Source organism: Varanus komodoensis, unplaced genomic scaffold, assembly GCF_004798865.1.
Source record: "Varanus komodoensis strain SLA01 unplaced genomic scaffold, ASM479886v1 scaffold70, whole genome shotgun sequence".
NCBI lineage: Eukaryota > Metazoa > Chordata > Lepidosauria > Squamata > Varanidae > Varanus > Varanus komodoensis.
The window spans coordinates 3161832-3173632 of NW_025336348.1; the positions used below are offsets into that span (position 1 = coordinate 3161832).

The 11801-nt window shown below is 41.8% G+C and overlaps 1 protein-coding gene across 1 annotated transcript in view; it reads left to right on the forward strand.

Moving 5' to 3' along the window:
* The window catches only part of PLCZ1 (phospholipase C zeta 1), a gene marked incomplete at its 5' end in the record, with an annotated part of 47319 nt that extends 38465 nt beyond the window's left edge, over positions 1-8854 (forward strand). Inside the window, 3 exons of the mRNA XM_044452167.1 lie at positions 2714-2846; positions 7052-7201; positions 8766-8854. Coding sequence (XP_044308102.1) covers positions 2714-2846; positions 7052-7201; positions 8766-8854 — 372 coding nt within the window. The remainder of the gene's footprint in view (positions 1-2713; positions 2847-7051; positions 7202-8765) is intronic.
* Between the last annotated feature and the right edge of the window lie 2947 nt (positions 8855-11801).

Here is an 11801-nt window from a genome sequence, read left to right on the forward strand (position 1 = left end):
ATGAAAACTGTCTTGAGATTTTATAATAATTAGGCAATATATAAGAAGTGTTGAATAAGTAAATAAGGCATTTTTTAGATCCTAGACTTACGTTTGGACACTGGATCGTATGTTCCCGCAGCACAAATGGCCATGTGTATGCACACAGCTAACATTTCCCCCAACACTCAAACACAATTGGAGCTCCGTATTTTAAAACTGCTATGTTAGAACAGAACACTGTGTGTCAACCCCAAGTTTAGCCATTTAAATCCTGTCATTGCATCATCATGTCCTCAGGAATAAAGTGCACTGTGCTTCTCCTACCTACATTGCCAGTCTCGGAGGGCTTCCAAGATGTTTAGTCCCAAGGTTTGGTCCTGGAATCAGTCGCAGAATCTATTCTAGTTCCTCCTTTGACTCACAGAATCCTAGGACATTCTGTGAGCTGGAAGGGGCCACTGAGGCCATTGGGTCCAGCCCCTGCTCAAAGCAGGAATCCGGGTTAAAGCATCCTTGTTTGGCCACGCTCATGGGTCCAAGCGGCTGCTTGGTCAGGCTTCCAACCTGCTGGCTTGCTACATCTCACAAGGGCCTTGACCCTCCCAGCAGCTCTAGCTTTCTTTCCATTGCTTCCTTTTGATTTTATAAGGCTCCTACTACACAGTGGAGGTGGTGCTCCACGACCCTCAGTGGCACACCCTGGAGAACCACAGTCGCTTGAGGACTGGATTTGGATATACAAATTCTGAGTGATCCCCTAGTTAGGCAATGAAGTTAATTGCTTTTGGTGGAGGAAGGCATGGGATACAAGTGTTGTAAAGATGCTCCTAAGTTACAGCTGCTACTGTCCTCATACTGGGATTCTCTCAGCCTCAGAAGCTATTGCTTGATCTGTGGAGCTATGGCCAGTTAAGAGAGTCTGCATTTTGTTCAGTGACATGGTTGGCTGTATCAGACTTTATCAGGGACAGGTTGGCTTTCCCCCGATATTGGTTATTGTTTCCTTTATGCTGAGATCAACTAGCTTATTCTTCAGCTATAACCTATAAATATTATTTGTGTGCAAAACCCCCAGGAATTAGATCTTTTAGTTCTCGTCAGTAAATCAAACCTCCTTGATTTATTAACTGCAATATTTCCATGCACTTTCCTCTGCTTGCTGTTTGGAAAAAATATCTTGAATACCACAGATGTTGAGACTAGCTTCCTACAAATGCTATTTAGTCATCAAAGGCATCTGACAGTTTATTAAATAGCATGGTTGCAGTTTCTTGTCTGGTTATACAATGCACAGTTTGCTCTATGTTTGCAAACATGTGACAGTGAGCTAGTTTTATCATACCAATTAAATTAAAATTGTATGCAAGAAGCGTTTATTCTACCCTATTTGCTGCCAAAAGACTGAAACATTTGTTTCTTTTTATTCTGTGCTTTTAATAAACAGTAATTTTCACATACATGATGGCTATCTCTCTGGTGTGATCTTTAACTCCTGATTTACCTAATGCAGCAATAGGAGATAAAAACAAAAATCAATAAACACTAACCCTTGAGAATTTTAGAACATAAGAACACCGGAAGAGCCTTGTAGGATCAGGCGGAGGGGTCCATCTAGTCCAGCATGCTGTTCACATGTTAGCCAACCACCCGTCTATGTTAAACAGGACTAGATTGAACATTACCTCCTGCTTATGGTCTTCCACAGCTGCATAACACAGGCATGTGGCCTCTGTTCTGGAAGGCAGGATTAGCCTGATAGGCCCTCCTTCTCCCTGAATTTTTCAAATCCCCTTAAGAGCTGTCCAGAAGTCCCTCTTTACTTGCCCCAAGGCTGTGCTCCTGGCTTCAGGGAAGCACCTGGCACTATTCTTTCCACACTAGGGGTGAACTGGAGGAGAGCTGGAGTCCCAATTTCCAGCTCTGAGTGCTGTCTGATACCATAGTTGGGAATCTGAGATATATTCCGGCCTCTCAAGCATCGTACGCAGGCCATAGGTCTTCCTCCTAAAATACTGGGTGAAAGGCACTGAGTTTTCCACTTCATAGTTCAGGGGAAATGGTTCTCAGATGACTTTTTTAAATTGTATGATAGGTGCCATGGACTGGTCTTCCGTCCCACATTCTAAGCAGTTCAGGACAAAGGCTTTTGAATACAGCTCTTTATTATGTCAAAGCAGACCACCTAGGCTGGCTTTGTAACACAAAAGAAGAGCATTGCAGAAATCCATCACAAAAGACACAAGCTAAGTTAGAATACTGGCCATTAGGAAAATGTGGCTTAATGATGCCAGAGTGAATACCATTCCTCCCTTCCATCCCAAACAGAGATGACTCTACCTTCAGGGTGGATCCTGCTGTGTATGAGCCAATTGTCTGGAAATCTTGATGCTTCTTAATTGGTCCACCTTTTCAACTTGGTGCTGTTAGATTTGGGGAATGAAATTAAGTATATCCTGCTCATCTCCGCGTACTCACAAGAATTTCCCTTCAAAACTGAAACTGGTTTTTAGCGACAGCTTGGCTTATCTCTGGGTCTATTGGCCTTGGCATTTTATTTCCAGCCCTTCCTCTACCTCTGGATCAGGATCCACTTAATAAACTGTGAGGGCTGCATTCTAGGAGTGGACCCTATACCCGCAATAGACTTTCCTGACCATGCTTCAGCAAAACATTGATGTCAAACTAATAATCATGTCTATTTTGGCTAACACTTCTGGGTTTATTTGTGCAGCTCATCAGTGGCAATCAGTTACCACCTAGCAGTCTCTCAAGGTCTAATAAAGCCGATCCCCTAGTTGTAGTAGAAATTTATGGTGTTCCAGAAGACCAGGCAAAACAACACAGTTGCGTAGTTAAGGGCAATGGTAAGTGGAACAGTCTATTGATTGTACATAATGTCTAATTTAAGAATTCAGCTCATGGATTTAGGACACAATCTCATGGAATCCTGACATTGCCCAGAGGGGCATAGGATACCGTGGCAGTGAAGGTCATTTCAGCCACACCTTGCTCCGGGCCTCGGATGCATGCAAGCTGCCAAGTCAGAGGTTTATGCACACCCTGATCTAACTTATCAAATTATTCCTCTCACATTTGAAGTACTAAACAGAAACGGCAATGCATCAATCAATAAGAAAACTGAATATTACAGAAAAAATGTGTAATTTTCAAAATATATTTTTACTTTTTGATTTTTATGAAGCTTCTTCCATTACAACATAAAAAAGAGAATGCTTTAACTCACCCACTCCCACATATCAATGCATTCTAAACTTTATTGTTATGTATGCGTTATGTTATATATTTAGTTATTAGATTTCTGTTCTGCCCAATAACTAAAGCTCTGAGCTGTTCACAATTATGGGGGTATAATTATAATCATATAATCTTTCATGCCAGCACATATCCTATACCCATATTTAACAGACATACAAATAGACAGTCAGGACAAAGGGGAGTATAGGTGGGATTAAAAAAACAGGATTAAAATTCAAGTAGTGTGATGGTAAATGACTCGCCAAGCTTACTTCTCCAAAAGAGCCTTTAGTACAATTTAATCGTCAAAAAGTTACGAAAATTGAGTTCCCATTTCTCTACATTTCCCGTAGCATCTCAGCAACAAAAGACAGTCATCTCTTCAACAGCCATGTCCATTTTTCTCTCTCCATTTTTCTGCAAGTGGACAGTGAGAAGCGGTGTAGGTTCCGAAAAGAATACACTTAGGCACAGCTGCAGCTCTGAGGACCCAGAGTGGGTCTATCACAATGGTCTCATTTCCTGAACCTTGATCATATGGGAATTACGATCACTGTGGGGCTTCTTCGCGCCCCGCCAAGTTTGAGCATTACTATGGGGTTGACCTACAGCAGAGCAAGGCATGATCACACATCAGATGGACTATATCAGTGACGGGGAAGATTTTAGAGACTGAGTGCCCAAACTGCACCCAAAACCAACTTATTTATCGCAAAGTGCCAACACTGCAACAGAACCTGAAAACTGAGGTTTTAGTTTAGAAAAAACAACTCACAGCCAGTCCAAGAAATATAATATATATATGTGTGTGTGCGTGTATGTGTGTATAAAAAGCTCAAAAAGTAGTAGCAGAGCCAGGCAATGACATCACAACCCGTGACGCATTAGCTGAGACTCATCTGAGATTTCGCTTGGCCGGTCAAGTGAGCGATTGATAACCCTAACCCTAAGCCTACCCTGGTGCACACCCCTAACCCTAGTATAGGGGTGAAATACCATTGGAAGGGGTGATTTTGAAAAAGACTTCCTTGAGTAGATTTTTCTGCACTGCTCATAATTTCTGCACACTCTAAGCACATTCAAACTATCAAAGTCATGCTGGGACACCTCGTTTTTCTAACCCTAACCCTACCTTGGTGCATACCCCTAACCCTTATCCAGGGGTATGGGTCCATTGAAAATAATGTGCTTTTGAAAAAGCCTTCCTAGAGTAGCTTTTTCTGCACTGCTCCTCAACCCGTGATGCATTAGCTGAGACTCATCTGAGCTTTTGCTTGGCGGGTCTACTTCTTTTTGAGCATGCACTTGGCCCCAGTGAGCGATGTTACCTGATGCTCGGCTGCTGGCGCAATGCTGGGGTGACTTGGCTTGGGCGCTGACTGAGAGGGCTCTGCATGCCTGCTGTGGCATGCATAACATAGGTTCACCACCACTGCGCTACCCCTATGCTGGTGCAATCCCCTAACCCTAATATAGGACGAAAGTTCCATTAAAAGGAGGGCGATTTTGAAAAAGCCTTCCTTGAGTAGCTTTCCCTGCAAAGCTCACTGTTGCTACCCATTCTAAACACATTCAAACCATCAAAATCATGCCAGGACACCTCATTTTTCTAACCCTAACCCTACCCTGGTGCACACCCCTAACCCAAATATAGGGGTGAAATACCATTGCAAAAAGGGTGCTTTTGAAAAAGCCTGACTTGAGTAGATTTTTCTGCACAGCTCATCATTTCTACATGTTCTAAACACATTTTGACCATCAAACTTCTGCCAGGACACCTTGTTTTTCTAACCCAAACCCTACCCTGGTCCACATCCCTAACCCTAATATACAGAAAAAGTTCCCTTGAAGGAGGGCGAGTGTGAAAAAGCCTTCCTTGAGTAACTTTTTCTGCACAGCTCCACATTTCTGCCCATTCTAAACTCATGCTGACCATCAAAATGATGCCAGCACACCTCGTTTTGATAACCCTAACCCTACCCTGGTGCACACTCCTAACCCTAGTATAGGGGTGAAATACCATTGGAAGGGGTGATTTTGAAAAAGACTTCCTTGAGTAGCTGTTTCTGCACTGCTCATAATTTCTGCCCATTCTAAACACATTCCAACCATCAAAATGATGCTAGGACACCTAGTTTTTCTAACCCTAACCCTACCTTGGTGCACATCCCTAACCCTAATCCAGGGGTATGTTTCCATTGAAAATAATGAGATTTTGAAAATGCCTTGACTAGCTTTTTCTGCACTGTTCCTCATTTCTGCCCATTCTCAACATATTCCAACCATCAAAATGATGCTAGGACACCTCGTTTTTCTAACCCTAACCCTACCTTGGTGCACACCCCTAACCCTAATCCAGGGGTATGTTTCCATTGAAAATAATGCGATTTTGAAAAAGCCTTCCTTGAGTAGCTTTTTCTGCACTGCTCATCATTTCTGCCCATTCTAAACATATTCCAACCATCAAAATGATGCTAGGACACCTTGTTTTTCTAACCCTAACCCTACCTTGGTGCACATCCCTAACCCTAATCCAGGGGTAATGTTCCTTTGAAAATAATGAGATTTTGAAAATTCCTTTCTTGAGTAGCTTTTTCTGCACTGCTCATCATTTCTGCCCATTCTAAACACATTCCAACCTTCATAATGATGCTAGGACACCTAGTTTTTTCTAACCCTAACCCTACCCTGGTGCACATCCCTAACCCTAATCCAGGGGTATGTTTCCATTGAAAATAATGCGATTTTGAAAATGCCTTCCTTGACTAGCTTTTTCTGCACTGCTCCTCATTTCTGCCCATTCTCAACACATTCCAACCATCAAAATGATGCTAGGACACCTCGTTTTTCTAACCCTAACCCTACCTTGGTGCACACCCCTAACCCTAATCCAGGGTTATGTTTCCATTGAAAAGAATGCGATTTTGAAAAAGCCTTCCTTGAGTAGCTTTTTCTGCACTGCTCATCATTTCTGCCCATTCTAAACACATTCCAACCATCAAAATCATGCCCGGACACCTCGATTTTCTAACCCTAATTTAGTGATGATGACTCTTTTAGAGACTGCGTGCCCAAACTTCAACCCAAAACTCACTTATTTATCACACGGTGCCAGCACTACAAGATAACCTGAATACTGAGGCTTTTGTTTGGAAAAAACAACTCACAGGCAGTCTAAGAATATCTATCCATCTTTCTGTCTATCTACCCTTGGCAGCAAACTGACCGGCCATGGGAAAATTCAGATGTATCGCGGCTTATGAGTCGCGGCTTGTGACGTCATTGCCTGGCTCCCTACTCCTTTCTGAGCATGCTCATCGCCCCTATGTGCACTGTTATCTGTTGCTCAGCCGCTGGGGTGATGCTTGGGCATCACTGTTTTTCCTTCCATTAACAGCTTTTGCAGAGCTCAGCTGCAAAAACTGGTGGATTTTCAGCAGAAGTACAACAGGCTGATGGACTCTGCTAAGATCACATTACCTTAAGATCTGCTCCTGAAAATGACCATGTACTTTCAAGGGAAGGACATAACAAAGGCAGCATTCTTGACACCATCAAGTTGATGGCACCACGGCCAAAACAATAATTCATGCATAGGGAATGTAAACTACATAATGAGAGTTCCTGCTTAGTTAGCATTTTTCCTGCAACTGTGTGCAGATTTCAGTCCTGCAATCAGTAGGACTCATCAGTGGATAGATGGAAAAATGGGAACCAATCATGGCCTTGTTTTCAATAGCCAATGAACGCTAGCTGGCAAGGTGAAGCCTTTTAGGGGATTGTTGCTTATCTGCTATTGTACTTTTTATTTCAGCTTTGTCTCCTAGATGGAATGAAACATTCACATTTAATGTCCAAGTTCCAGAGCTTGCCTTAGTTCGATTCATGGTAGAAGATCAGCAGTCTCTCACTTCCAATGATTTCCTTGGTCAATATACTTTGCCACTTTTGAGCATGAGTAAAGGTATTAGATATGTTTCCTGCACACACACAGTTTTCCAAACTCCTATTAATAAATTGTTCACTTCATGATTATTATATAGCAACATACCTTTAAACTGGAAATTGGATGCTACCATAGGTGTTTCTGTGTTCACTGTCATTGCTGGTGGGAGAACTATTTTTTAAAAATTAACTGGTATTCTGATTTTATCTATGTTACATGCTTAGTATTCATTTGTGTCACTATGCAAAATTAAAAGGGAGCATTGTTTGCATGCGTTGAGCCTTCAGTGTAACATACATGGAGACGACTTGGACCAAACCTTGGAACTTTTTCGTGCACTGAGCTGCAGCTCTTCTAAATTCATCAGTATGTCTCATGATTGCCTCTGTATATTGTACCGTTAAGTTAATTATTGTAGCTTTGTGGTCAGACTGTCAGCTTTTCCAAGAATATGTTGTTTTACTCTTTATTTCTCTTGTTCCGGAAATTGACATTGCTAGAAAATCCATAGCAAAGCCTTTGTAAACAGGGAACACAACTTGAAAAATTTCTGTGTGGCCTTATTTGGAGGGAACTACTACACAGAAGAATGTGTGCTTAAGAATACTGGATGCATATGGGTGCAATGCTCAGCCTCCCAACATAGTGTGGGAGGCCATTAGATTCTTCAAAATCCCAGCACTGAGGTCCTGCAATCTCAGTGCTGGGCCGCCAACGGCCATGTCTGAAGCCGGCCCTCCTCACAGCTGCTGTGAGAAGAATAGCAGTGTCTGTCTCTCCGACAGGGGCATGTTGGGGGCTGGGGAGAGGAAGAAGCTGTGGTTGTCTCCATACATCCATGTCCCCCCCTCCTCTCCCCTGGCACTTTATCAAGGCAGCTGAAAATGGACATCTAAATACATGTATGGGGCAACGTAGGTCAATAGAAGCACTGAGGGCCAGGGGCACTGGGTTGTGTCGTAAGTCATTCTTAACAAGTGTCTGACTAGGTACGAAATATGTACAGTATAACTTGGTAGAACTCAAGACTTTAGGGGTCTGCTATATTTCTAGCAATGTGCCCATTGTTATAATGGGTAGGGCTGGAAGAGTTCACCATATACTACAAGGATCCCTGACAGGTGTGATGTGACATTATGTGTGGACTCATTGACCGCACCCTGTGATATTCCTGGTAAAGGCTAGGCAAACTGGAAGCAAGAATGAGAGGAAATTTTGTCCACCCTTATCTTGTAGTTAGATGCACTGTTTTGCTTTTGGTATAGAAGAGAATGGCAGCCACACTCTTACACTGGTGAAAGTAAAAATGCATACTCAAGTGTACAGCTGGGATGGGTCTTTGCCTTCCAGTTCTGTCTCCAGTGCTTTGAGAAACCGGTCTGGAATGTCCCATAATGGCTTTGCCAGTTGCACTCTCTTCCCTTTAACAGGGATGTATGTTGAGACTCAAGCACAGGACTAGTCTGGTTGCATTTCTTGGTGTTTATTATGGTTGACAGTACACCAAGATTTGAGTTTATATTTGTTCATCTACTTGAAACACTTTGTAATACAACTCAATTCATTCCTGTTACATTTTCAGGTTATCGGCAGGTTCCACTTTTTTCCAAACTTGGTGTCAGCCTGCGTCCTGCTTCTCTCTTTGTACACATTTGGTACTTTTCGAAATAATGTTTGTTAACAATGCTGCTCCAGCTACCTGCTCCTCAATAAAGAAACCATGGTTTAATAATACTAATCTTGTAGTGATATAAGTGATTTTGCTCATGTGAGTCAATTATATTCATTATGCATAAAAACTATATAAGAATTGCCTTGCTGGATCAGAACAAGGTTTGCCAAGATTCCGGCTCACAGGCAGGGCACGAAGGTGGAGACCTACCAAGGATGAGACCTAATCTTGCCCTAATCAAGATGAATCCATAATTATCCCCACTGTTTGTCCACAACAACCCAGTATTCAGAGATATATTGCATGGCTAATAGATATTGACAAACTTTCTCTCTCTGTTTTTGCTTTTTTTGTTTTGTTCTTGGGTTTGGGTTTAGAGCTATCCAAGCCTTTTATGATGTACACAAGGTAAAAACATTGAGAGACTCAAGCGACTCAAGTCTGTTATATTTTCTAAGATATTCCAGATTGCTTTGAGGAGGAAGGCAAGGAAATAGGCAAAATATTCTACAGCTGTAATGTGAGAACAAGTGTGCCAGCTCTTCAGATGAGATGCGTGTAGTTTAGGGCCTGTGCAGCTTGCCTTCCAAATTTTTTCTGGTATGTTGGGTATATCAGTGCCATCCAAGGTGAATGGTTACCAGTTTTAGAGTGTTAGGAGCAGCCCTTTGCAGGGAACCCATATTTTCCAAAGCCAATATAATAATTCCAAAAGAAAAATGTTGTTATCTAGAGCTCACTAGTGAGTAAGGACCGGCACTGGTTGCTTAGTGGTTTTGGACCCACATTTCTGAGGACAAATCTGTGCATGATGCTCAACTGCATGTAGCTTGCCTCCATTTTGGAACAAAGATGCAGTCACAGAGATTAAAACCATGATTGTACCCAGTTGCAATAACTCTCTTGAATTTATTTTGGCCCACTGGAGCAATAAATGACTGTTTTTGCCCAATTATAGGATTTAGATCTATTTGAAAATTCTCTTTGTCCAGACACAACAGATTGCCCACAATACTTTCCAAGTTTTGCAAGCCAGGGCACTGTCCTCAGGAGAGTTACGCGCAAACATGCCTGTCTATGGCCCATGTCGATTTGTTACTTTGTAAATACAGATAAGGAGAAAGTTTGTTGATAAATTAAGGATGTGATCACATGCAGGGTTAGACGGAAAACCTGCCTAAACCTGTGTAGGACTGCATCTTAAAGTTTATTTTAGATTATAGACTTCATTTTATTATTCATGCATATATCAGAAAAGCTTGCTGCAATACTTCAGTGGGTGAATTAAACACATTGCACAGATGTCTTTTCTTAGTGAAAGATGCAAACTCTGCTGATGTTAGATAAAATAAAGCAAAATGAGGACAAGAAATTGTGCTTTAGGCAAAGACCAGAATAGGCCCATGTATTAACACTTTAGGCACCTTCTTAAATGGTATGGTGTATCTAATGTGATTATTTTTTGCAATTGTGCCTTTGTCGTTTAAATCCGTATATTTAACATCTTTCTTACAAATACATTCCAGTTTCTGCCTAGTTTGAAATTTGAAGTTTTGCATTGCAGAGATAATAACTATTCACCAAATGTCTACATTTATTTATAGCAGAAGTTGTAAACTATCCAAAGAGCTTTGGCTATAGGCAATATAGACGTGAAACTGATGATGGTGGTGGGTGGTGCTGGTTAGTAGGCAAAGAGAGAGTTCGTTGTTGACTAGAACAGTTGTCTTTGAAAAGCATCTGAAATCAATATTTATTGAATGTCACGGGTATGACATTTGATAAGAACCGAAAGATGAGTGCCAGGGACCTACTGTGCTTATGCTGTGATGGAACTATTCCTTGATCATAGATTGTAGACAATTCCATTCATGACTTCTACTGGACTGCTGGATTAGTAGACTAGAAAACACCCTGGGAAGCATGGAGTATAGACTCAGAGACAATAAAACTGGCTGCTGCAGTCTCGGAGACACAACAGGGCTCAATACTTTTTGAGAGACAAAAGTAATTTGCTTCAACTTCATTTGGCTCTGATGTCCTATTTATAGTTCATATTTGCTTACAGCGGGTTCTCTTTTTCTATAGTAAATAGTTCATGGCTCTTTCAGCACTGTAGAGGCATATTAATGTCTTCGCTCAAGTAGCTTTTCTCTTTCTTCGTCAGGGAGAGTTTAATTTCCCCAGGCAATGTGGTGGCTCTGTTCCAAGAACAGGCTAGAATGGCAGAAGCAGACAGTCATTTTTGGCACTGCAGTGTATATATTCTACTTTATCTGAATTCTGTTTCTTTTCCTACATTACAATTATCCTTCGACTCCAACAGCTTTCTAAGCTATAAGCTCCTTAAGTCTGATTTGTGTGTCTTGAAACTATTCTGTTTTTGGCTTGGGAAAAAAAGCAGTTCTCTGTGTTGTAGGCTCTGTCACTGCTTTTTATCAGCAGCAAAAATGTCATACACCGACCATGATTAATTGTTATGATGTCGCTTTATGGCTGAGATCCAAAGATGTACAGAACTTGCCCTTTGTACTTGAGAGGTGCTGAATTTATGTTTATCAACAGCCATCTCTGTATCAGGTGACAAACCACTTCTGAGACTGAGGAAAATTTCAAAAGCTTTGTAGGTGTGAGGTCTGCTGTTGAACAGATGACCATGGAATGGAAAATGCCTCTGTGGATAATTTGGATACTGGAGTACATTTTGTGGTTCCCTCCCCACTACTGTGGCCTATTTTGCCTCACTGAAGTTGCCTACTGCTCTTGTGTGTGATAGAAGAAAAACTGAGCTGCCAGCCCCATCTTTAAAGTCATGTGTGTTTTAATCAGTTGTCTTGAAGGCCTTCGTGAAGAGCCAAAATTTTGCTTAACACCTCAGTAGGTCTCATTGTTGTGGGGGTAGGCAGGCCTTCCTAGGGAGAGCATTACACAAGTGTTGGCATCACT